Consider the following 27,904-nt stretch of genomic DNA (forward strand, 5'->3'; position numbering starts at 1 on the left):
ATTAGTAAACAGAAATCTCATTTAAAATGAAATCAGGAAGCCAGAAGGGGAGCTCTCACGTCCTACCGCTAGAGGTCAACTGCAGATCCAATCGGAAGAAACCTACCTTTGCATGTCCAACAGGAAGAAGGTTACTACTTTACTATCCAGCAAAAGAAAAGAAGAATTTCTGCTTACCCACAACAGCCCGGTTAATGAGACTAACACAACTTGGACAATGAAAAACCACTGCACTCTAATCTCCCAGTTTCCTTCAATGGACTCTTTGTTTATAACAGCTCCCCCAACTCCTCGTTCTCCTTATAACTGTTCCTGTCCTTTGTCCTCCTGACTTGCCCAGGTGACTCACTGGTAAAGAATCCACCTACAGTGCAAGAGATGCAGGAGACGAGGGTTTGATCCCTGAAGTCAGGAAGATCCCCTGGAGGAGGAAATGGCAACCCACTCCAGTATTCTTGCCTGGGAAGTCTCATGGACAGAGGAGCCTGGTGGGCTACAGTCCATGGGGTCACAAAGAGTTGGACACAACTGAGCAGACACGCACCATGATTGCATGTCCTGAACTTCAATTCTTTGCTGTGCCTAAATAAACCCATTTTACTGGTGAAATAAGGGGCAGCTATTTCAGGTTAACATTTACTTATATGACCTTTGACCCCTGCTAAGTCAGAATTGTTTCTGTCACATGGTAAGAGAAGTGTCAGGGAGGAACTTTCAGATAAAAGCATTTTGATGATGATGATGATGTTGATCTTGACCTCCTGTGCCAGAATAAGTGGGAGAAGATTTGTGGCTCTCAGAATACACTTCTGGATATCTATGAGCACATCAACTTGATGACCCTGGACGTACTCATGAAATGTATTTTCAGCTGGGAAACCAACTGCCAAACAGACAGGTCAGTTACAGGAGGGGTAAACAAAAAACTTCATTTGCATTATCTAAGCCGTTTATTGACATATTATCTCTACTCCCTCTTCTAGCTCCCATGATAATTATGTAAAAGCAACAAGTGAAGGCAGCAATATCCTTATGCAACGCGTGTTCAATTACTTTTATCACTATGACCTAATTTTCAAATTAAGTCCTCTGGGCCACCGCCTGCGGGAGGTAAACAAGATATTGCATCATCATACAGGTATTTCTTGAGTTCGGATTGTCCAAGTCCATACACTGTCTCAGTTGTATTCTGTCTCTCTAGAGGAAAAGGTCTCAGTGTGAAAAGACAAAGAATTCTTGTTCTTAATGGAGCTTTTATAGGAACACGGCTCAAATGAAACAATTCCTATAGAAGAGTTTGCTATATCCACAGTAATAGTCTTATCTGAATTTTTCTATATAGGTGAAAGTGAAAGTCACTCAGTTGTGTCTGACTCTTTGCGACCTCATGGACTATACAGTCCATGGAATTCTCCAGGCCAGAATACTAGAGTGGGTGGCCTTTCCCTTCTCCAGGGGATCTTTCCAACTCAGGGATTGAACCCAGGTCTCCCACATTGCGGGCGGATTCTTTACCAGCTGAGCCACAAGAGAAGCCCTTTCTATATATTACACCATTTTTATTATATGCAGTTTTTATTAATACAAATATAACATAGCAAGTGGGCACTTAACATTTTATAGCATACCTGGCATGGCTTTTTGCATAGTGATTGTCATAGTAATGACAAGCTAAAAATATTCAGGCAACATAGGAATAAATGGAGGAACAGAGTAAACATGGACATACATTAAAAAAAAAAAGGACCCCCTGGGGGACTGTTCAATGGGTATAAAGTAGTTATGCAGGATGAATAAGTTCTAAAGATCTGCTGCACAACACAGTACCTATAGTGAACGACATTGTGCTTTAGGTAGATCTTGTTAAGTATTCTTACCCCAATAAAAAAATAAAAGAAGCTTCATTCGAAAATAAATAGTTTTAGCAAAACATAAACAAAAGTTGAAATCGATTAAGTTTTTAAGCAATTCAACACTACTTTTCATGAACATCAAAACAGAGAATATTTATCAGGCCATGAATTAATCCTTCCTCAGCTCCACCACTGAGTAGCAGTATGACTTTGGGCAAGTTACTGTTCTGTCTCAGGGTTATCTGTAAAATGAAGATTAAAAAAAAAACCTATCTCATTGTTTTGTGATGATGATTAAATATGTTAATATATGTAAAGCACTTAAGACAGGCCCTGGAACTGAATAAATGTTAAATATAAAATACATTTGTTCCAAGAAACTTGCAAGATACACCTACACATGCATACGTATGGAGACACATAAATATAGATATTATAAGGACATACAGATAAGCAGATTAGAAATCATCTAAGATACAAATGAGCTTTCGGTATAACGGTAGTTATCAAACCTGTTTGTATCATGGCCCACACCAAAAATATTAATATTTAAATATTAGAGGAAACAGGAGTGGATTTGTAGGCATCTACACAGAACTTAGTGAAAACAATTATTCACATTCTCTTGCTATTGCCTATTTATGATGAAAAAACAAAATGCAGAACATTAGGGGGAAATTAAATGTTAAATTTCTTATCTGTCCTTGCTATTCTTTGGAACTCTGCATTCAGATGCTTATATCTTTCCTTTTCTCCCCTGCTTTTCACTTCTCTTCTTTTCACAGCTATTTGTAAGGCCTCCTCAGACAGCCATTTTGCTTTTTGCATTTCTTTTCCATGGGGATGGTCTTGATCCCTGTCTCCTGTACAATGTCACGAACTTCCGTCCATAGTTCATCAGGCACTCTGTCTATCAGATCTAGTCCCTTAAATCTATTTCTCACTTCCACTGTATAATCATAAGGGATTTGATTTAGGTCATACCTGAATGGTCTAGTGGTTTTCCTACTTTCTTCAATTTAAGTCTGAATTTGGCAATAAGGAGCTCATGATCTGAGCCACAGTCAGCTCCCAGTCTTGTTTTTGCTGACTGTATAGAGCTTCTCCATCTTTGGCTGCAAAGAATATAATCAATCTGATTTCGATGTTGACCATCTGGTGATGTCCATGTGTAGAGTTTTCTCTTGTGTTGTTGGAAGAGGGTGTTTGTTATGACCAGTGCATTCTCTTGGCAAAACTCTATTAGTCTTTGCCCTGCTTCATTCTGTATTCCAAGGCCAAATTTGCCTGTTATTCCAGGTGTTTCTTGACTTCCTACTTTTGCATTCCAGTCCCCTATAATGAAAAGGACATCTTTTTTGGGTGTTAGTTCTAAAAGGTCTTGTAGGTCTTCATAGAACCGTTCAACTTCAGCTTCTTCAGCATTACTGGTTGGGGCATAGACTTGGATTACTGTGATATTGAATGGTTTGCCTTAGAAACGAACAAAGATCATTCTGTCTTTTTTGAGATTGCATCCAAGTACTGCATTTCGGACTCTTTTGTTGACCATGATGGCTACTCCATTTCTTTTGAGAGATTCCTGCCCACAGTAGTAGATGTAATGGTCATCAGAGTTAAATTCACCCATTCCAGTCCATTTTAGTTCACTGATTCCTAGAATGTCAACGTTCACTCTTGTCATCTCCTGTTTGACCACTTCCATTTTGCCTTGATTCATGGACCTAACATTCCAGGTTCCTATGCAATATTGCTCTTTACAGCATCGGACCTTGCTTCTATCACCAGTCACATCCACAACTGGGTATTGTTTTTGCTTTGGCTCCATCCCTTCATTCTTTCTGGAGTTATTTCTCCACTGATCTCCAGTAGCACTTTGGGCACCTACCGACCTGGGGAGTTCCTCTTTCAGTGTCCTATCTTTTTGCCTTTTCATACTGTTCATGGGATTCTCAAGGCAAGAATACTGAAGTGGTTTGCCATTCCCTTCTCCAGTGGACCACATTCTGTCAGACCTCTCCACCATGACCCGTCTTGGGTGGCCCCACATGGCATGGCTTAGTTTCATTGAGTTAGACAAGGCTGTGGTCCATATGATCAGATTGACTAGCTTTCTGTGATTATAGTTTCAGTGTGTCTGCCCTCTGATGCCCTCTCGCAACACCTACCATCTTACTTGGGTTTCTCTTACCTTGGACGTGGGGTATCTCTTCACGGCTGCTCCAGCAAAGTGCAGCCGCTGCTCCTTACCTTTGACGAGCTCGCCCCTCCTGACCAAGAATGTGGAGTAGCCCCTCTTGGCCCCCGGGGGCCCATGCAGCCACTGCTCCTTTGATGAGGGGTTGCTCCTCTCGGCCACAGCCTCTGACCTTGGGCATGGGGTAGCTCCTCTTGGCCGCCGCCCCTGACTTCGGACATGGGGTAGCTCCTCTTGGCTGCTCCTGCCCCGTCGCAGCCTGGCGCTCTTGGTCGCCGCCCCTGACCTTGGGCTTGGGGTAGCTCCTCTCCGCACGCTTCTGCATGGTCCATCACAGCCGCCGCACCCCATGGAAAAGAAATGCAAAAAAGCAAAATGGCTGTCTGCGGAGGCCTTACGAATAGCTGTGAAAAGAAGAGAAGCGGAAAGCAAAGGAGAAAAGGAAAGATATAAGCATCTGAATGCAGAGTTCCAAAGAATAGCAAGGAGAGATCAGAAAGCCTTCCTCAGTGATCAATGCAAAGAAATACAGGAAAACAACAGAATGGGAAAGACTAGAGAGCTCTTCAAGAAAATTAGAGATACTAAGGGAACATTTCATGCAAAGATGGGCTCAATAAAGGACAGAAATGGTATGGGCCTAAAGAAGCAGAAGATATTAAGAAGAGGTGGCAAGAATATACAGAAGAACTGTACAAAAAAAAAATCTTCACAACCCAGATAATCATGATGGTGTGATCACTGACCTAGAGCAAGACATCCTGGAATGTGAAGTCAAGTGGGCCTTAGAGAGCATCACTACGAACAAAGCTAGTGGAGGTGATGGAATTCCAGTTGAGCTATTTCAAATCCTGAAAGATGATGCTGTGAAAGTGCTGCACTCAATATGCCAGCAAATTTGGAAAACTCAGCAGTGGCCACAGGACTGGAAAAGGTCAGTTTTCATTCTAATCCCAAAGAAAGGCAATGCCAAAGAATGCTCAAACTACCACACACTTGCACTCATCTCACACGCTAGTAAAGTAATGCTTAAAATTCTCCAAGCCAGGCTTCAGCAATATGTGAACCATGAACTTCCTGATGTTCAAGCTGGTTTTAGAAAAGGCAGAGGAACCAGAGATCAAATTGCCAACATCCGCTGGATCAGTGAAAAAGCAAGAGAGTTACAGAAAAACATCTATTTCTGCTTTATTGACTATGCCAAAGCATTTGACTGTGTGGATCACAATAAACTGTGGAAAATTCTGAAAGAGATGGGAATACCAGACCACCTGACCTGCCTCTTGAGAAACCTGTATGCAGGTCAGGAAGCAATAGTTAGAACTGGACATGGAACAACAGACTGGCTCCAAATAGGAAAAGGAGTACGTCAAGGCCATATATTGTTACCCTGTTTATTTAACTTATATGCAGAGTACATCACGAGAAACGCTGGGCTGGATGATGCACAAGCTGGAACCAAGATTGCCGGGAGAAATATCAATAACCTCAGATATACAGATGATACCACCCTTATGGCAGAAAGTGAAGAGGAACTCAAAAGCCTCTTGATGAAAGTGAAAGAGGAGACTGAAAAAGTTGGCTTAAACCTCAATATTCAGAAAACGAAGATCATGGCATCTGGTCCCATCCTTTCATGGGAAATAGATGGGGAAACAGTGAAAACAGTGTCAGACTTTATTTTTTTGGGCTCCAAAATCACTGTAGATTGTGCTTGCAGCCATGAAGTTAAAAGATGCTTACGCCTTGGAAAGAAAGTTATGACCAACCTAGATAGCATATTCAAAAACAGAGACATTACTGTGCCAACAAAGGTCCATCTAGTCAAGGCTATAGTTTTTCCAGTGGTCATGTATGGATGTGAGAGTTGGACTGTGAAGAAAGCTGAGCGCCGAAGAATTGATGCTTTTGAACTGTGGTGTTGGAGAAGACTCTTGAGAGTCCCTTGGACTGCAAGGAGATCCAACCAGTCCATCCTAAAGGAGATCAGCCCTAGGTGTTCTTTGGAGGGAATGATGCTAAAGCTGAAACTCCAGTACTTTGGCCACCTCATGTGAAGAGTTGACTCATTGGAAAAGACTCTGATGCTGGGAGGGATTGGGGGCAGGAGGATAAGGGGACAACAGAGGATGAGATGGCTGGATGGCATCACCGACTCGATGGACATGAGTTTGGGTAAACTCTGGGAGTTGGTGATGGACAGGGAGGCCTGGCGTGCTGCGATTCATGGGGTCGCAAAGAATTGGACATGACTGAGTGACTGAACTGAACTGAACTGAAATGTTAAATTGGTCAAAAATAAAAACTTTTCAAAATTTTCCATTAGTCAAATTTATTTATATTTTCTTTTACTGCATCTAGATCTTGAGCAATAGTTTAAAACCTTCCCCTATTCCAGAATACCTCAATTATGGCACTAATGACATTTGCTGCTGCTGTTGCTGCTAAGTTTCTTCAGTCGTGTCTGACTCTGTGCAACCCCATAGATGGCAGCCCACCAGGCTCCCCCATCCCTGGGATTCTCCAGGCAAGAACACTGGAGTGGGTTGCCATTTCCTTCTCCAATGCATGAAAGTGAAAAAATAAAGTGAAGTCACTCAGTCGTGTCTGACTCCTAGCGACCCCATGGACTGCAGCCCTCCAGGCCCCTCCGTCCATGGGATTTTCCAGGCAAGAGTACTGGAGAGTGGGGTGCCCTTGCCTTCTCCATGGGGCTAGCTAAATCTTTGTTATCCAGACAGTGAGGAGCTGTCCAGTGCATTGTAGGATGTTTAGCTGTTTCCCTGACATAAACCCACTTGATGATAGTAGGACTCATGACAGAGTTGCTTTAATATTTCCAAATGATTATCCAATTGTCCTATCACCATTTATTAAAAAGTTCCATCTTTTCCAGTCAGTTTGAGGTAACCACTTTTATCATATTCTAATGTACTTGGACCTATTTCTTCACTTTCTTTTCTATCCTTGGTCTATCTATTTGTGTGCTAAATCACACTGAATCAATTGAAGAGACTTTGTAGTATTTTTTTTTAATTAATAAGGTATTTTTCAGGGGGTTTTAGGCTTATAGAAAAATTGAGCAGAAAACACAGAGTTCCCATATATTGCTACTTCTTCACCACCCCCTATATACGTACTTTCCCTTATTAACATCTTGTATAAGTATGGTGTATTTCTTATAATGGGTGAGCCATTATTATTTTACATACTGCTGCTGCTAAGTCACTTCAGTCGTGTCCGACTCTGTGTGACCCCATAGATGGTAGCCCACCAGGCTCCCCAGTCCCTGGGATTCTCCAGGCAAGAACACTGGAGTGGATTGCCATTTCCTTCTCCAACGCATGAAAGTGAAAAGTGAAAGTGAAGTCGCTCAGTCGTGTACAACCCTTAGCATGGACTGCAGCCTACCAGGCTCCTCCATCCATGGGATTTTCCAGGCAAGAGTACTGGAGCGGTGTGCCATTGCCCTCTCCAAATCATTTTACATACATATTTATTTATTGTATTTATTTATTTTTGGCTGCACTGAGTCTTCACTGCTGCACATGGGCTTTCTCTAGTTGTGGCCAGCAGGGGCTACTCTCTACTTGTGCTTCGTGGGCTTCTCATTGCAGTGGCTTCTCTTGTTGAGAAACACAAGATCTAAGCACATGGGCTTCAGTAATTGTGGCTGGTGGTCTCCAGAGCACAGGGTCAGTGGTTGTGCCACATGGGCTTAGTTGGCCTCTGGCATGTGGGATTTTTCTGGACCAGTGGTGTCCCCTGTGTTGCAAGGCAGATTCTTAACCACTGGGCCACCAGGGAAGCCCTCTTGAGCCATTATTATTAACTAAAGTCCATAGTGTAGGGTTCACTCTTCATGGGTACACTCTCTGGATTTTGACAAATATGTAATGATATGTTTCCACCATCACAGTCTCATACAGCATAGTTTCACTGCCCTTAAACCTCCCCTGTGCTTCACCTACTTAGCCCTCCTTCCTTTGTGCCACACCCCTGGCAACCACTAATTTTTTTACTGTCTCTATAGTTTGGCCTCTTCCATGTCATTAACTGGAATCATACTATATGTAACCTTTTTAGATTGGTTTTTTTCACTTAGCAATATGCATTTAAAGTTCTTCCATGTATTTTCATGGCTTGATAGTGCATTTATTTTTATTGTTCAATTCTATTTTATTGTATAAGAGCTTCTCTTTTGGCTCAGCTGATAAAGAATCCACCTCTAATGCGGGAGACCTGAGTTCGATCCCTGGGTTAGGAAGATCCCTGGAGAAGGGAAAGGCTACCCACTCCAGTATTCTGCCCTGGAGAATTCCATGGACTGTGAAGTCCATGGGGTTTCAAAGAGTCGGACACAACTGAGCGACTTTCACTTTCACTTATGTGTAAGTGAAACACATACACTTAACAAACTGTTAAGTGTATCACAGTTTGTTTACCAATTGAAGGCAAACAATAGTTTGCTTAGTTGCTTTCAAAAAGCAAAGTTTCGACAATTTTGAATAAAGTCTCTATAAACATTTGTGCACAGGTTTTTGTATGAACTTAAGTTTTCAGCTCCTTTGGGTAAATACCAAGGAGGATGATTAGAGATGGCATGGTAAGGATAAGTTTAGCTTTGTAAGAATCCACCAAATTATCCTCCAAAATGTTCCCTTTATTGTAATGTCTTTATTTGGTTTTGATACCCACCAGCGTTCTTGGTCTTCCCCAGTCAATAGAAATTGACTGGAAGCCAGACAAGAAATTCAGTCAAGCCTTCATTGGGGCTCCAGGAGGGAGCAGAAACAAGTGACAAGCTCCCTGGTTTGGGCCCCAAGGCGGGTGGCTGAGCTTGCTTCTTACGTGGGGTGACGATAGGAGTGTGTCCAGGGGTCTGGTTGGAAGGGCGGTTTAGGTGGTTTGCCCATCCTTTGTGTTGTTGAGTGCAGGGAGCCCTGCGGAACACCCTGCTTTTTCTCCTGACACCCAGTTTTTGCTCCAGGTCCTTCAGAAACAGCAGATGGGTTTTGGTTTTGGTTTGTCTATTTTATGTCTTTTGGTCTAGAGTTTGCCCTAACTGCACATGCACACAATAATTTTTAGTCCCATATAGTTTCTTTGTATACTGTAGCTTGAGAAGAGATGTGTCCAGGTACAAGCTTTTCAGCACTGCAACAAAGGGTCCCAGATTCCAGGCCTGTCTCAGTTCAGGAGTGAGAATAATGGCTGGTCTCATAAAATAAGTCAGGAAGTACTCCCTTTGTGTCTATTTTTCTGGAAGAGATTGTAGAGAATTGGCAGGATTTCTTTCCTAAATGTTTGATAGAAATCACCAAGGAAATCAACCAAGTCTGGTCCATTCTGGTTTGGAAGGTTATTAATTATTGACTCAAACTGTTTTATAAATAGAGGTCTATTCAGATTAGCTACTTCTCTTTTGACTTTTGGTAGGTTGTGTCTTTCAGGAAATTGACCCATTTCAACTAGGTTATCAAATTGTAAGCATGGAGTTGTTCATAATATTTCCTTATTCTCTTTTTAATATCCATAGGATCAGAAGTGATGGTTCCTCTTATACCTAATAATAGCAATTTTGTCTTTTCTCTTTTTTCTTTAGTTAACCTGGCTAGAGATTTATCAACTTTATTGATCTTTTCTAAGAACCAACTTTTGATTTCATTGATTTTGTCTCTTTATTTCTTATTTCAGTTTTATTGCTTTCTGCTCAGATTTTTATTATTTCTTTTCCTTTAGTTAATTTGGACTTAATTTTTTTCTTCTTTTCCTGTTTCCCAAGGGAGAAGCTTAGATTATTGATTTTAGATCTTTCTTCTTTTCTGATAATTCTTTTAATGCTATAAATTTCCCTTTAAGCACTGCTTTCACTGTATCTCACAATTTTGATTAATTGTATTTGAATTTTCATTAATTCAAAATATTTTTAAAGTTGAGACTACTTCTATGACTCATGTGTTATTTAGAAGTGTGTAGTTTACTTGCCAAATAATTTGGAGTTTTCCAATTATCTTTCTATTACTGATTTCTATTTCACTGTGGTTTGAAAGCATACATCCTATGAGTTCTATTTTTTAAAGTCTAGATTATGGTTTATGGCCCTAAGTATGGTCTGTGTTGGTCAGTGTTCTCATGTTGAATGAGATATTTTATAGTTGTCAAATAGATCCAGTTGATTGATGATATTGTTCAGTTCAACTATATCCTTGCTTGTTTTCTGCTTGCTGGATCTGTCCATCATGATAGAGGGATATTGAAGTCTCTAACTATGATAGTAGATTTATTTATTTCTTCTTGAGTCCCATTACTTTTTGGCTCATGCATTTTGAGACTCCTTTGTTAGGCACATGCACATTAAAGATCATTGTCTTCTTGGATAATTGACCCCTTTGTCATTATGTAATGCTCTTCTTTATCCCTAATATTTTCTTTTCTCTGAAATCTCTTCTGTTTGAAACTAATATTGCTTCTCCAACTTTCTTTTGATTAGTTAGCATGGTATATCTTTCTCTGTCCCTTTACTTATAATCTATGTATATCTTTATATATTTAAGGAGGGCTTGTAGACAACGTACAGTTGGATCTTGTTTTTTAGGTGCATTCTGACCTTCTTTGTCTTTTAATTGGTGTAGTAAACCATTGATGTTTAAAGTGATTGTTGATATTTGTTGTTCAGTCACTCAGTCGTGCCCGACTCTTTGCACATGGACTCCATGGACTCCAGCACGCCAGGCTTCCCTGTCCTTCACCATCTCCCTGAGCTTGCTCAAATTCATGTGCATTGAGTCGGTGATGCCATCCAACTATCTTGTCCTCTGTCATCCCTTCTCCTCTTGCCTTCAGTCTTTCCCAGCATCGGGGTCTTTTCTAATGAGTTGGCTCTTCGCATTAGGTGGCCAAAGTATTGGAGCTTCGACTTCAGCATCAGTCCTTCCAGTGAATATTCAGGATTGATTTCATTTAGGATTGCCTAGTTTGATCTCCTTGCAGTCCAAGGGACTCTCAATAGTCTTCAACAACACCACAGTTCAAAAACACAAATTCTTTGGCACTCAACCTTCTTTATGGTCCAATTCTCACATCCATACATGACTACTGGAAAAAACATAGCTTTGACTATACGGGTCTTTGTTGGCAAAGTAATGTCTCTGCTTTTTAACATGCTGTCTAGGTTTGTCATAGCTTTTCTTCCAAGGAGCAAGTGTCTTTCAATTTCATGGCTGCAGTCACCATCTGCATTGATTTTGGAGCTCAAGAAAATAAAGTCTGTCACTGTTTCCATTATTTCCCCATCTGTTTGCCATGAAGTGATGGAACTGGATGCCATGATCTTAGTTTTTTGAATGTTGAATTTTAAGCCAGGTTTTTCCCTCCCTACTCCTCCTATTTTTAGTAGCATTATTTTCACTTTTAATGCTTATGTGTTACTATTCTGTCCACATCTTTATCCTTATTTTATTCTGTTATCTAGAATTAAGTCTTTGAAAGGCACACCTCAGTTATTTTAATGAAGTTTTTCCAGTAATTTCTTGGTTGGATGAAACTCATCCACTATAGATTCCTCAGTAAGGGCTTTATGAGCAAAGCATTTTCTGAGTTCATATAAGTTTATAACAGTTTTTTGGTAGACTTGATACATGAAGGATAGTTTTGCTGGATAAAAATTTTGCCTCACACTTTGTTTCCTTGAGTTTTCCTAATACTCTAACCTTGCCTTGATTTTTTTTTTATTGTTCTCGAGAAGTATGATGCTAGCTTAATTCATCATCATTAAAATTCATTTGATATTTTTGTCTAGAATTTCTGAGAATTTCCTTTTCTCTGCCTTTAATGTCAAGTAGTTTTATTAGGATATATATATATATATATAGGAATTGGTTATTCTGTTGCAATTTTTCCAGACATAGTATGAGCCCTTTAATATGTAGATTTAATTTTTCTCTTATTTCCAGACAGTTTTCTTGGATTATAATTTTAAACATTCTATCCAATATTTTTTTCCTTTCAGCCCCTTCAGTTATATATAGGTTGGCATTTATTTGCTGGTCTTTTTCTTTTCATTCCATTTCATGTGATAATTTTTCCATGAAAATGAGACATTAGACTGAGAAAGAAAAGAATGATTGGTTACTTGCACCTACATTTTTAATTTTTTAATTATATTGCCTACTTAGTTATATAAAGTATATTTTCATCTGTTGTGTTTGCCTTTGGAACTTTGAACAAAAGTTGTCATTTGATGGGAAAATACACATCTGCATAAATTAAGTGTTAGTCATGTCCGACTCTTTGTGACCCCATGGACTGTAGCCCACCAGGCTCCTCTGTCTATGGGATTCACCAGGCAAGAATACTGGAGTGGGTAGCCGTTCCCTTCTCCAGAGGGGGGATATTCCTGACCCAGTGATTGAACCTGGGTCTCCTGCATTGCAGATGGATTCTTTACCATCTGAGTCACCAGGGAAGCCCCCCTGCATAAGTTAAATCTATTTAAATGTAATGAAGTCACTCTAACTTCAGGAAATTAGACAAGATTTGAAACTATCTGGGGGGTCATGGCTTTTTCTGTGATTTATTTTACTTTGATTGACTTTTCTGTCACTTTGGTAATGGGGAATATTTATTCTACCCTAGACAAGATAGTCAAGAATAGAAGGAATTCCCTCAAGGATGAGAATAAGCAGACTAACACTCAGAAGAGGAAATACCGGGACTTCCTGGATATTGTCCTTTCTGCTCAGGTAAGTCTTTCAAATTCTGAGCCTACTCATGTATCTAATTAATTGCGTGGGTAGTTAGAAGAGAGGGAGGAGGGAAGACAAAAAACAAAATCTTTCAAATTCTGAGCCTGCTTATGTATCTAGTTAATTGTGTGGGTAGTTAGATGAGTGGGAGGAGGGAAGACAAAAGCAAAACTGATCAACTAAATTTAACAGTACTTTTGAATTGATGGTTGGTGCTGCAGTTTGAGATTAAAAACTGAATTCTACAATTCTGTCACTAGAGGGAGTCAGATAAGACTAAATTTTTTACAAATTCAGCAGGATTTGGTGATTATCATAAAGATACATGGTAGTTCAGGGAAACACGGGAAAGTGAATCAGATTGAGCTGATAAACCAATGAGGAAGAGATGCTGAAAAGTCTGGATAAATCTGACAAAATGATTGCAGGAAGTTATTGCAGGGGCCTGCTTTTCTTATCTGTCTTTGGTTCTCCTTTATGCCCTGGGCAAAGCATGACTCAAACTATATATTTGTTAAACTGCATAAAAATGAAAACTCTTATTTGATAGCTAGTTTTTCCCCCTAAAACCATTGTTTTGACTGGGCTTCAAACATCTGTAAACTGACACTGCATAAAAGTATCTCTACTATTCTTTCTAGGCTGAAAATGATAGCTTCACAGATGCAGACCTGTGGTCCGAGGTGAACACATTCATGTTGGCAGGGCATGACTCTGTATCAGCAGGCATTTCCTGGCTCCTCTACCACCTAGCTCTGTACCCTGAGCATCAGGAGAAATGCCGGGAGGAGATCAGAGCCATCCTGGGGGATGGGTCTTCCATTACCTGGTAAGATCTGCATCTATAAACATTTCCTCCTTGTTTTCCTCCTGGGATTTTGCTTTATTCTTTCCTCTTGGTGATCATAGTGTTTCATATGCATACACACACACACATACACATACATATATATATGAGTAGAAGAGGCAGGCTACTATTGTTCTCTTTTTCTACAAGGCCCAAAATTATCTCTTTCTATTTTACACTCACTTATCGGTAAGTTTTCTATTTCATTGGTTTTTTAGTCAGTGTGTGTGTAAAAGGTCCTATTTCTTTCTTTCACTCAGGCCCTGGCGCTTTGGAAATGGGGATATGATCTCCCTAGATTTGCATCCACAGCTTGAATGGTAGGACTCCAGTGAGGCTGTGCTTCTGAAAGACCTGAGTGAACATCTGTGTTTCTAAGCCTCATGGAGACATTCTCTCCCATCCCCTTGTTCACTTCTCAGGATGGACTTTGGACTTAGAACAAAATAATAAACATACTCAGTCCACATGTGTTCAACTCAAGTACAGTGTGTACCACTGAAGTGCTGAAAGTGAAAATGAAAGTCGCTCAGTCCAGCTCTTTGCAACCCCATGGACTATACAGTCTATAGAATTCTCCAGCCCAGAATACTGGAGTGGGTAGCTGTTCTCTTCTCCAGGGGTTCTTCCCAGCCCAGGGATTGAACTCAAGTCTCCCACATTGCAGGCAGATTCTTTACCAGCTGAGCTACTAGGGCAGCTTTAAGTACTGAGCCACTATAAAAAGGTGCCAGATTTGATGTGGGTTCTGCCCTCAATGAGCTCATACTCTAGTACGGAAGACTGGTCTCCATATATATATATATATATTTTTTTTTTTTTTAGCTACGCTAGGTCTTCTTCGGTATTCATGGACTTTCTGCAGAAGCAGGCAAGGGCTACTCTTCATTGTGCTGTGCTGACCCGGAAGTTGCTGCTCCCAGGCTCTAGAGTACTGGCTCAGTCGTTGTGACGCACATGGGCTTATGAAAACTTCCATATCCATGGCATATGGAATCTTCCTGAACCAGGGATCAAACCCGTGTCCCCTGCACTGGCAGGCAGATGCTCATCCACAGCACCACCAGGGAGGTCTGATCCCCATAGAGTTGATTGCAATATAACATAGTGAGGGTAAAAAGAGAGATACACATTAGTGGCCACAGAGATTTAGCATGGGAGGCCCAGGAAGACTTATTGGGAGATCTGACACGTAAGCTGCCTCTTACAGAATGGGTAGGAGTTAGTCAGGTGGAAAAATTCGACTCCATTTGGCTAGACTTTGAGCACATCTTTCTGTTCGTGAAGCCCAGGTTATAGATGTGCTCCTCAGATACACTGTTTGCAAGGAAAATGCAGCCATTGTATTTGTTTTGTTGATCAAAGAAAGAGATGCTAACAACCCAGCCCAGTGACTAGAGGGAAAATACCATGTTTCAAATGCAAAAGTCAGCTCAATTAGAACATTTGTAAAGGAAAATATGAATTTATATAGATATAGCAGAGCCGAAGAATTGATGCTTTTGAACTGTGGTGTTGGAGAAGACTCTTGAGAGTCCCTTGGGCTGCAAGCAGATCCAACCAGTCCATCCTAAAGGAGATCAGTCCTGGGTGTTCATTGGAAGGACTGATGTTGAAGCTGAAACTCCAATACTTTGGCCACCTGATGCGAAGAGCTGACTCATTTGAAAAGACACTGATGCGGGAAAAGATTGAGGGAAGGAGGAGAAGGGGATGACAGAGGATGAGATGGTTGGATGGCATCACCGACTCGATGGACATGGGTTTGGGTGGACTCCGGGAGTTGGTGATGGACAGGGAGGCCTGGTGTGCTGCAGTTCATGGGGTCACAGAGTCAGACACGACTGAGCAACTGAACTGAACTGAAGCAGAGATCTTACTTTTTATAACAAAACACTAGTCATTTCCTACGATAAGTCAAAGGTCTAATCTATATAGCACTAGATGCAGTGTTGACTAGTAAGTTTTTATTCATTCACTGAATTTAGAGACAGTGTATATCACCTCCCACACCAATATTAATCAGATATTTTAACTTCAATTAGGGTACATGTATATACACAATTCAAATATTGACTTTTCTTATTCCTGTTTGGCCCATGTGAAATGTCAAAACTATAAGGAAATCTTTGCCAGGTGATAAAACACGCTCTAGAGAATCTCTTCGCTACCATTTATGTTAATGAGAGAAATGGCAACCATATTATAGAGAATAAAAAATGGCCTTTCATTACATTTAATGAAATTTGTACAGAACAGTCCCCAAATTTATAATTCTAATAAAACCACACCGCAAAGAGCAAATTTCTGAAAAAGTTAGAAAGTTGTTCAACATCTCCATTTGCTTCCTTGTCAATCTATTTCTGCATTGGGTTAAAAGGCCTCTCATCTTTTCGCACCAGGGCTGAAATAGACAGCATTATTTTTCTTAAGTATGTAAAGTGCTAGGCTAAGCAGAATTCCTCTTCTTATTATGAGCTTGAGGAGGAAAGAGTTCAAAATTAAAATTTCACATTAACGAATGGCCAAAGCTTGCTAAACAATCAGAAAGACAAATAAAAATACCTGAGGCAAAAAGACCAAATGTATGCTGTCATTTTACTGAACCAACCTGACAATCTATGATCCAATAAAAACTTTACTCTTCTCCCGCTGATACTTGAAACTTGTGTGGGCAAGTCCTTTTCATCACTGGGGTGAAGCTCTGAGTGAATCTCATAGTGTTCCCATCCATTTAAATCACAAGAGCAGTCTCATTTCAATAATTAAGCTGTCTGGTCCAGTGTAATAATAAAAACTTCAAATTGTTATCCACTTGGAGCATCTCCATCTATTCCAATTCAGTACTTCTCTGGGTCTGGAAGCCAGAGGTGGGTGAAGCAGTTGTCAGTTCAGTTCAGTTCAGTTGCTCAGTCATGTCTGACTCTTTGTGACCCCATGGACTGCAGCACACCAGGCCTCCCTGTCCGTCACCAATTCCCAGAACTTGCTCAAACTCATGTCCACTGAGTAAATGATGCCATCCAACCATCTGTCATCCACTTCTCCTCCTGCCTTCCATCTTTCCCAGCATCAGGGTCTTTTCCAATGAGTCAGTTCTTCGCATCAGGTGGCCAGAATAAAGGAGTTTCAGCTTCAGCATCAGTCCTTCCAATGAATATTCAGGACTGATTTTCTTTAGGATGGGCTGGTTGAATCTGCTTGCAGTCCAAGGGACTCTTAAGAGTCTTCTCCAATATCATAGTTCAAAAGCGTCAATTCTTCAGCATTCAGCTTTGTTTATAGTCCAACTCTCACATCCATACATGACTACTAGAAAAACCATAGCTTTGACTAGACGGACCTTTGTTGGCAAAGTAATGTCTCTGCTTTTGAATATGCTGTCTCGGTTGATCATAACTTTTCTTCCAAGAAGCAAGCATCTTTTAATTTCATGGCTGCAGTCACCCTCTACAGTCATTTTGGAGCCCAAGAAAATAAAGAGGGGGTTGTTGTTGGCTTCTGCTTACCAACCCTTCCAGAAATGGTCCCAGGAGGGAGAGAGGATGAGGAGAGGCAGCTGGTACTGTTGCCGTCCTGCCCTTTAAACTTGGTGCTTCCTTTTACTCTCAGTGAGGTTTCTGGAGATTCTCTCACTGGGACTTTATGATGATGATTCATGGGGCAAAGAAATTCCTGTCCTTAGAGTGTCCTTCAAGCTGGTTCAGAAGCTGTCCTTCTTGCTGGTTCACTGGCCCATAGGACTCACTGTAGGCTTCTTGCTTTGTCCCTGCTCCTTTCCCTGCCTCTCTGTCAATTGTGAATCATGGCCTTTCCTACTAGTTCTGTTCTTCCCAGCCTCTAAGGAGCACATGTCAGAACATCTTCTTTAATCCCCTCTTTGCTAAATATGAAGGGAACCCCCTCTCCAGCATTCTCCACAGCACTCCAGCATTCCAGCAGTTCTTTGGAAGGATCTTTTTTCCCTCTCAAAACTTGGAGGCCTCCTCTCTTCATTCCTTAGCCATTCCTTGATTTATATGATGAGCTAAATGTTGCAAAACGTTTTCAGGAATCTTCTCAGCAAATCCTTTACCAGTAGTTTAGTGCTTCACTTTATTATGAGGATATTTGGGGTTTTTTTCAAGTAGAGTTAATTTATAATGTTGTGTTAGTTTCTGGTGTACAACAAAGTGACTGTACTTTTTAATATTCTTCCCCTCACCTAACCCCTGTGGTAACCATAACTTTGTTTTCTTTGATGGTGCTAGTGGTAAAGAACCCACCTGCAGTGCAGGAGAGGTAAAGAGACGCGGGTTTGATCCCTGTGTCAGGAAGATGCCCTGGAGGTGGGCACAGCAAGAAACTCCAGTGTTCTTGCCGGGAGAATCCCTTGGACAGAGGAGCCTGTTGGGTCACAGTCCATAGGGTCACAAAGAATGGGACACGACTGAAGCGACTTAGCATGCACAATCATAAATTTGTTTTCTTTGACTGTGAGTCTGTCTCTGCTTTGCAAATAAGTTCATTTATATCATATTTTAAATATCACATGTAAGTGATGTCATATACTATTTGTCTTTCTCTTTCTGACTTATTTCACTTAGCATGATGATCTCTAGATCCATCCATGTTGCTGCAAATGACATTGTTTCATTCTTTTTATGACTAAGTAGTATTCCATTGTGTATATATAGCACATCTTCTTTATCCACTCATCTGTTGATGGATATTTAGGTTGCTTGCATTTCTTGGCTCTTGTAAATAATGCTTCTATGAACATTGGGGTGCACGTATCTTTTCAAATAAGAGTTCTCCAGATATATACCCAGGAATGAGATTGCAAGAGTGTATGGTAGCTTTGTTTTCAGTTCTTTGAGGAACCTCCATACTGTTTGCCACAGTGGCTACGCCAGTTTGCATTCCCACCAAAGTATAGGAGGTTCCCTCCCTTTTCTCCACATTCAAGGTGAGGATGTGTGGCTCCTATATGGTCCCTTGTCCTCTGGGACCTCAGCTAATCCTGAGGCAGAAAGTGTTCCTTTTTAACATTCTGTTACATAAACCAATGGGTAAAAGGACTTTGACCAGGAGCAAAGGTTGAATAGAAAAATATGTCAGTATTTACAAACTGAATATGGAGTCTGAGTTCCCTGTGCTCCCTCTCTTGTACTCACAGGGACCAACTGAGCGAGATGTCATACACCACAATGTGCATTAAGGAGTCACTCCGCTTGGCACCTCCAGCCGTGTCCATTTCCAGACAACTCAGCAAGCCCATTACCTTTCCAGATGGACGCTCTTTGCCTGCAGGTCTTTGCATTCTTTTCCTAAGCAGTTTCTAAAGATCACTGAATCCTGGGGACCACAGTGAAAAAGACCAGAGGGATTCTCAACTCTTGGAAGAGTCAAAAGACAAACTTCGGGATAGCTGGCTTAGGGTTGGGCACCTGCTAAGTTCTCAGTGGGTAATGCCTTGACCAGATGTGGGTTTCTGAGACTTTCCCAAAGGTATATAGTCATTTGAAGCAAAGCTATGAACAGAACCTATATCACCAGAATCCCAACTCAGGGTTTCTTCCATTATGGGATGTTGTTTCTAAGATAATCCTGGCTTGGCTGCATTTGACACCCAGCAAGACTTCATGGGAGATGAACACTTTTATCTTTATCTAGAAGACCCAAAGAGGGTCTTTGTCTTCATCATCATAGTAATATTACCCTAGTAAGTATGCAGTACTTAAAAGTTTACATAGAGCCTTCAAATAGATTATCTCATCTTTTTCATCTTGGAACACGCTCTTAGCAGATGCTTATATGTGTTTTGCAGTTTACAGAGCACTTTTAGATAATTTTGGTGTAGCCAAAAACCCACTGGGGGATCCCAAAGTGCATTGAGCAGAGCTAGAACTTGCTCAGAGGTTCCATGTCTGGAGCCCAGTGCTTTTCAGAACAGCACAAGTACCTGAGCAGGGCAAGTGGGAGGCAGAGAGATCACATGAGATACGCTCCACTTAATCTGCTTCAGTGTTCAATTAACTCTTGCCCTTAGGAACAAGCCAACAGGATTGCTTGTATCAGTACCAACAGCCTGTCACTTACTGTCCCTTTGTTGACAGATCTAGAATTACTTTACCAAAATTATTTCTGATAACCCAATAATCCTCAAATTATCTCACCTCTTTTTTTCCTTTTTTGTTTTTTAAATTTTATTTATTTTTCTTCTGTCTTTTTTAAAATCCTCATACTACATGAACATTTGCCAAAATTCCCTACTTCCATGTATGACCTGCACCAACAGAAACTTGTCATTGGATCTGCAGAGTGGAAGTACAATTCTGTTCCTAAATGTACCTAAGCTGTTGTGTCTGGATACTTTATAGTCCATGAATAGATGCATAAACAATTTCTAGAGATAGTGGAAAACATAAACATAGGCTATCATTTTGACATGATACCAAGAGTGCCTTAAGATAGAATCAGGTATTAAATAGATCATTGATTTGAAAACTGAGGTGCCACCAGACCCCATCTTTTTATGGGTCCTTCACTGCTGGCATCAGCTACGGCCCACAGAACTCTGCCAGGAACTAAGTCTTTCCCTTCAAAAAGAAAAGTGTTACTGAAGAGCAGTATAAAAGGAGCTCACAACTTGCTCTTTTTTCTGCAATCTCTTTTATTTCCTTCCTTTCTCAGGAATGACTGTGGTTCTCAGTATCTGGGGTCTCCACCACAACCCCGCCGTCTGGGAAAACCCACAGGTATGACTGTCCCACTCTCCAGATTTCCTTTCAATGCCTTTTATTGGTCAAACCCAACAGGAAACCCCGTGGGTCAGTTTGGAGCCCAGAGCAAGGTGGGAAAGGGAGGAGAAAGGATCTGAAGAGGCAAAAAGAAGGTTTGGAGCATACCTGAGTCTCTTGAAACTCTAAACACGTGTGTAGATACTTCCTTTTTTATACGCTGCTAGTTTCAAACCCGTTATGTGTAACGGCAAGTTGGACAACTGATCACGTAGGTCATCTTGGCTTGACTTCTAAGTAGATGCACTTGTACCTTCAAAGTGCAAATACTACCACCGGCCATGGTATTTCTGCTTTCCTCTTTCCTAGTCTGGGTAGCAGACTAATCACCTGGGAGACCAGACAAGGTCAGCAGGTCTACAGTTGTACTGTCCAGGGTGGTAGCCATTAACCACATGTGGTGTGGAGCACTTGAAATGTGGCTGGTTAGAACTGAGATGTGCTGGGAAAGTAAAATTTTGCAGCTGTAGTACAAAAAATAGGAAATATTTTCTTGAAGTAATTATGTATATGAATTCATGTTGGAATGATCATATTTTCTGTTAAATAAATTATATTAGAAAATTCATTACCCCTTGTAAAAATGTGGATACCAGAACATTTGAAATTACATATGTGGTGCATGGATATTTCTGTTGATCGGTGCTAAGCAGTAGCTTCAGAAATGTGTTAATGGTGTTTTGGGGATGGTCGTGGGGTTACCCTCTCATTTCAGGTCTTTGACCCCTTGAGGTTCTCCCAGGAATGTAATAAAAGACACTCCCATGCTTACTTACCATTCTCATCTGGACCAAGGTGAGGACTATTTGAAGTTTTTAAAAACACATAAAAATGTTTACCTGGAAACAGCCTTCTCGCTTCAGCCCCCCAGCTCTATAAGTTCTTCTATGGAAACTTATCTTCTCACCTGACCATGAGGTAGATCTTAGTGCCTGTTTGAGCCACTGAAAGTGTCAGTTAGTTTCACGAAGGACAACACCGTTTGCTACGGCATCCTATACAGCCATGGCTCAGACGGCTAAACAGCAAGGCAAGCTGTTGCTCATGGGTTCAATGCAGGTTCACTCCCAATAAAGATGAGATGATTCTTTTTCAGAAAAACAATTTATTTCATCTTTTATTTCATCTTTATATTAGAATCTTAAATTGTAAGACACTTGATATATGCATCATGATGAGTCGATATACACTGTGAGAAGATTCCTTCCCATGTAGTTCATTAACATATTCTTCAGCTTACATACCTGTCCTTTTTTGTGTGTGAGAGGACATTTAAGTTCTTCTTTCTTAGCAAATTTCAGTTCTACAATACAGTGTATTACCAACTATGGTCATCATGTTTTATTATACATTAGAACTTCATGGCGGGTTGGGAGGGGGTGGAGGGAGGAACAATTCTGTGAGCAGCTCCAAGTGCCACCCTGTTTTGGAAGGGCATCAATTTGAACCTTCCAGCTCACATTCTTACAGGGAACAAGGTAAGTCCAAAGTCCAAAAGTTGGTATGGAATTTCATGTGCAAATGTATTGTTAACAACAGACTTGTTTTTCTAGTATCTTATTAAAGCGTCAGAAGAAGTATCAGTTCTTCCAGTCTCTTTTTTCTTGGTGTCTGCAGGAACTGCATCGGGCAGAATTTTGCCATAGCTGAGATAAAGGTGGTTGTTGCCTTGATTCTGCTCCGCTTCCAGATGAGAGTAGAGCCCACCAAGCCTGTTGTCTTCATGCCCTACGTTTTCATCAAACCCAAGAAGGGGATCTACTTGCACCTGAAGAAACTCCCCTAATGTTAGAGCCTAGGACATGATGATTTTATACATTTTGTTTTAAAGTTAAATTTCAGCTCAAGGTCCTGGAAAATAGAGAGTAATCAAAGTATGGTGACATAGGGTGTCACCTTGATATGTTTCTGTATGATTCAGAGATTTTCTCATCTTTTCTGTTTGATTCTGGTTATTACTAATGCCAAATATCAAGAATTTTCTAAGTGGCTTCCATATATTTTCTGCTGTTTTAAAATCTCTTTCAGAATTGCACTCATAATAGATGAATGTATGCTCACAGTAAAAGATTTACAACACTAGAAAAGCTATGGAGTAAGAAGTAAAAATCCCATTTCACATAGCCACACCTCCCTGCCCGATCCTACTGCTTTTCCTAAAAACAGAATAGCTTGGGATGCATTCTTTCAGACTTTTTCCTGTACATTTCATATATGCATATGTATGTACATATTCTTGTCTATGGGATCATATCCATATTGTTCTTCCTTTTTTCACTCAATAAAAATACATCTCATTTCTAATCATGACTTCATGAAATTCTGTAATGTGAATATACTATAATTTTTTTAGCTCTTGTCCTATTATTGGAGACATTACTTTTAGTTTTCAAAACATGCTTATTGGCCATTTATGTTTATCTTTGTTTTGTTCTCTGTAATGTATATGTCATCTATGTTTATTTTTCCATGAAGTTATCTTTTTCTTATTGATTCATGTAAGCTCTTTACATATTGTGGATAATAATCCTTGATTATAACTTTTCTTTGTAATTTCCCCCCATTCTTTTACTTTTTGAAAACTGTATTTATGGTGTCTTTTATCATACAGGACTTCTAAATTTTCACAAAGTAAGGTATGTAAACTTGTCTTTGTGGTCTGTGGGGTTTGAGTCTGGGATAAGAAGGCTTTTGTTTGGAATATTTTCAAGACATTCTATATAGTTTCCTGATGCTAACAACTCTTGTGAAGCCTGAACAGGAATTTCTTAATGATTTCGAGATTCACCACTTATTTGATGTGTAAGTGCCAAATATTTGATACATATTAGATACTCAGTGGATTAATATACATGGTCCCTGCCTTCATGGAGCTTCTAAAGTGGAAAATGGATACCAAATAGATAAATACAAATTGTATTAATACTGAGTGCCATGAAAGAAATGAGTGGTTGAGCTAGACAGTAATCCAGTGGAACTTACTTCTTTTCACTTAAGTATAGTTGATTTACAATGTGCCAATCTCTGCTATATCAGCTTTACACATATATACATTATTTTTAAAATTCTTTTCCCAGGTTTATCCCAGGAAAATGAAATGAAAGTCGCTCAGGCATGTCCAACTCTTTGTGACCCCGTGGACTTCTCCAGTCCATGGAATTCTTCAGGCAAGAATACTGGAGTGGGCAGCCTTTCCCTTCTCCAGGGGATCTTCCCAACCCAGGGGTTGAACCCAGGTCTCCTGCATTGCAAGCGGCTTCTTTAGCAGCCGAGCCACCATGGAAGACCAAGAATACTGGAGTGGGTAGCCTATCCCTTCTCCAGTGGATTTTTCCAACCCAGGAATTGAACCAGGGTCTCCCGCATCTTAGATGAATTCTTTACCAGCTGAGCTACCAGGGACGCCCCTTCAAGCTGTGTAGGGGTGTCATTAAGGGATGGCAGTTAGGTTATCCCAGGAGATTGGATATAATTCCCTGTGCTATACAGCAGGACCTTGTTGATCCATTCTAAATGTAGTAGCTTGCATCTACCCAACCCAAACTCTCAGTCCATCTCTCTCCCCCTCCCTTCCCCTTGGCAACCACAAGTCTGGTTTCTCTGTCTGTGAGTCTGTTTCTGTGTAGTAGACAGGTTCATTTGTGCCATATATTAGTTTCCACAGTAAGTGATGTCATATGGTATTTGCTTTTAAGGGGAATTTACTTTAGATGGGGTTGTCTAGAACATCTTCTTTGAGAAGGTGACAAACAAGTTGAAACCTGAAGGATGGTAATGGAAGTTAGCCCTCCTTTTCCTCAAGTGCCTCATAGCAGCAAAATTATGGCAAGTAGATGGACAGTTTAAATAGCCCTTAAACATGATCCCTGCCAAGTAAAAGCAAACTAGTATTCTTGACAATATGGGTAGACAGTAAATGGAAAGTAAGCACTGATCACATCAGTAATAACCCACTCTAACAAGAAGGTCCCCAAATAGAGGGACCTAAACCAGATAGAAATTTCTTTCTTTCTCACATTAAAATCTCAGGGAGGCAAGTGGTCAGAGTTGGTAGCATGGTTTGCTTTACAAGACCGTCAAGGCATCCAGGCTCCTTCAGTCTTTTGTTCTCCATCTTCAACACGTGGCTTTCAGTTAATGATCTGAGATAGTTACCAGCTCCCACCACCGCATCTGCCTTTGAGCAAGTGAGAGAACATAAGAGGGAATGGGAAGGTATGCACCTTTCTTTATGAAAACATTAGCTGGAAATTGTATACATCCCTTCTGCTCACAGCTCTGCCTATAACCGACTTCCTCCTTTAGCTGAAAAGGAGACTAGGAAATGTGGTCTTTCACTGGGACCATGTTCTCAGCTAAAACTATCGATATTTCTGTAAGAGTGGAGAAAAGATGTTGAAGGGACACTGAGTCATCTCGGCCACAAATAGCCTACTGATGTTTTTAAAATAGAAACTGTATCAGGGATAGTGCTGAGACCGTGAAGGGTGTCATAGCATTTAGAGTCTAGTAATTAAAGGTCACCATTCAGCAGGCCGTACTGGTAAATCTATAAGTATTCAGTCTCAAGTCAGGAGTAGGTGATGTGGGCAAGTATCTTGAAGGAGTCACATAAACCTGACCAAAATGCCATCACTCTCTCTTTTGTCCCCCCAACTGGGAGATGGCACACAAGCAAAAAACAATGTTCAACTTCTTAAACACTAATCTTAAAGTTTTTCTGTAAAGGACAGTACACCCAACAGAGTTAGTTGTAAATCATATCAAGTGTCATGTTTTTATTCTTTACCTTTTGTGCATCACTGATCATTTTACAAATTTGAAGAAAACAGCAAATCTTCCCCCAGAAATACAGACATTTTCTAAGCGCCAGTAAAAGAGCTTGTCTATGATCTTGTGACACCAGTGGGCTCCCTGAGCCCGTTTCTGGAACCTATTGAGAGCCATTCCTTTGCCCTAATATCTTGGAGAACTTTAGCAGATGGATATGTCTAGTAGTGGAGGTACCCCATGTTCAGGAGGCAAGTCATTTCATCCTTAGGCAGTTTGAGAATACTGAACAAAAAAACAACTTCCTCCTTTGTAAAACTCACCCATTGGTACAACTCAAAATTTCTTTAACAATATATAGATTTGATGGATAGCTACATGTAAAAGGATGAAACTAGATAACTTTTCTCACACCATATACTCAAAAAAATAAAATGAATTAAACACTTAAAAGGAAGACTAGAAGCCATAAAATTCCTAGAAGAACACTATAGGCAGTGAGCTTTTTGTCATGGGTCTTAGCAATAATTTTCTGGATCTGTCTCTTTATGTAAAGGAAAAAGGAGCTAAATAAATAAATGAGACTGCATCAAACTAAAAAGCTTTTGCACAGGGAAGGAAACTATCAACAAAATGAAAAGCATACTGAATGAAGATTCAGATGATATGTCTGCTGCTGCTGCTGCTAAGTCGCTTCAGTCGTGTCCGACTCTATGCGACCCCATAGACAGCCCACCAGGCTCCTCCATCCATGGGATTTTCCAGGCAAGAGTATTAGAGTGGGTTGCCATTTCCTTCTTCGAATGATATGTCTACTAAGGGGTTAATATCCACAATCTATAAAGAACTCATCAGTTCAGTTCTGTTCAGTCGCTCAGTCGTGTCCAACTCTTTGCAACCCCATGAATCACAGCATGCCAGGCCTGCCTGTCCATCACCAACTCCCAGAGTTCACCCAGACTCACATCCATTGAGTCAGTGATGCCATCCAGCCATCTGACCCTTTGTCATCCCCTTCTCCTCCTGCCCCATATATTAAAAAAAATCCAATTTAAAAATGGGCAAAGGACCTGAATAGGCATTCTTCCAAAGAAGACATACAGAGGACCTACAGACAGATGAAAAGATGCTCAATGTCACAAATCATTGTTGTTCGGTCACTCAGTTATGTCCAACTGTTTGGAGCCCCATGGACTGCGCACGCCAGGCTTCTCTGTCCTTTACTATCTCCCAAAGTTTGCTCAGATTCATGTCCACTGAGTTGGTGATGCCATCCAATCATCTCGTCCTCTGTCATCCCCGTCTCCTCCTGTCTTCAATCTTTCCCAACATCAGGGTCTTTTCCAATGAGTCGTCTCTTGAAGTCAGAATCTTAGTTCACCTACTTTTCCTCCTGTTTACTCAGGAATGCCTTTGTTTCTCAATATTTGGACTCTTCACCACAACCCTGCTGAATGGGAAGACCCTCAGGTATGACAGTCCCAAACTCCACCCAGTGGCATCTGAGATAGTCAACAAGGATAGAAGGGAACAGAAGATATTCACAGTAGAGGGCGTGGTTAGAACAATCATCCATAGATTAGGAAAGAGAAAACAGAACAAAATTCCTGTGTTTTTAAAAGAAAAATACTTTGGGACTTCCCTGGTGGTCCAATGGCTAAGACTCTGCACTCTCGAGGCAGGGCCCCCAGGTTCAATCCCTGGTCAGGAAACTAGATCCCACATGCCACAATTAAGAGTTCATATGAATGAACTCCCGGAGTTGGTGATGGACAGGGAGGCGTGGTGTGCTGCGATTCATGGGGTCGCAAAGAGTCGGACACGACTGAGCGACTGAACTGAACTGAACTGATGCCTCAATTAAAGATTCTGCATGCTGCAAACAAAGACAGAAGATGCCATGTACCATAGCTAAGATTCAGGGCAGCCAAGTAGATAAATAAATATTTAAAAATAAAACAAAGAAAAGAAAAATATTTCCCATTTGTAAAGTTTCCAGTGTTCCATGACGATTCTTCATCAACAGAAACACATCACATCCTTTTGGGAAGTAAAAGGTATGTGATTAGTTGACTGACACAATGTCATTTAACCACCTTGCACCCCACTTTCATTTATTCATAAAGTCAAGCTAGTCATTGAGTTGTGATATAGACCACAAACAATTTGTTACTGGAAATCATTAAAGTAGCAAAATTATAAAGTCTTTGCCTTGTAAAACATTAGCGCATATTTGAGTTTAGACCTTCAAAAATCCCACTCTCATTTACATTTAAAGTTAACCTGAATGAGGGTGAGAAGGAAAGGAGAGACCTACAGGGTCTGGGAGAGAAAGAGCATGATCCTTGGCTGTGAACCAGTGTTCAGAGCCATCACACAGTCTAAATCCAGGCCGTGCTCATCTACACCTCCCACAGAGATGGGGAGGTGGAGGGGCCAGGATCTGAATGACTTGAGTATTTGAATTGCCACCTCTTGACCTTTGCACAGGGATTCCCAGATGGCTCAGTGGTTAGGAAGCCACCTGCCAATGTAGGAGACACGGGTTCAATCCCTGGGTCGGGAAAATCCCCTGGCGGAGGGCATGGCAACTCACTCCAGTATTCTTGCTGGGAAAATCCCATGGACAGAGGAGTCTGACAGGCTACAGTCTGTGACAGTCAGTCACAGAGAGTCTGACACAACTGAGCACACACACACGAACTTTA

The 27,904-nt window shown here is 40.8% G+C and overlaps 1 protein-coding gene across 1 annotated transcript in view; it reads left to right on the forward strand.

Moving 5' to 3' along the window:
- CYP4X1 (cytochrome P450 family 4 subfamily X member 1) overlaps positions 1-23,065 on the forward strand; it is a 49,414-nt gene extending 26,349 nt beyond the window's left edge. Inside the window, exons 5-12 of the mRNA XM_086387068.1 lie at positions 771-898; positions 984-1,138; positions 12,688-12,794; positions 13,439-13,626; positions 18,803-18,936; positions 20,320-20,384; positions 21,142-21,221; positions 22,044-23,065. Of these exons, the coding sequence (XP_086243194.1) occupies positions 771-898; positions 984-1,138; positions 12,688-12,794; positions 13,439-13,626; positions 18,803-18,936; positions 20,320-20,384; positions 21,142-21,221; positions 22,044-22,212 (1,026 nt within the window). The 3' untranslated portion in view covers positions 22,213-23,065. The remainder of the gene's footprint in view (positions 1-770; positions 899-983; positions 1,139-12,687; positions 12,795-13,438; positions 13,627-18,802; positions 18,937-20,319; positions 20,385-21,141; positions 21,222-22,043) is intronic.
- Positions 23,066-27,904: the final 4,839 nt, after the last annotated feature.

Source organism: Bos grunniens, chromosome 3 (assembly GCF_055505025.1).
Source record: "Bos grunniens cultivar Pamir isolate PY7600 chromosome 3, Bosgru_T2T1.0, whole genome shotgun sequence".
Taxonomy (NCBI): domain Eukaryota; kingdom Metazoa; phylum Chordata; class Mammalia; order Artiodactyla; family Bovidae; genus Bos; species Bos grunniens.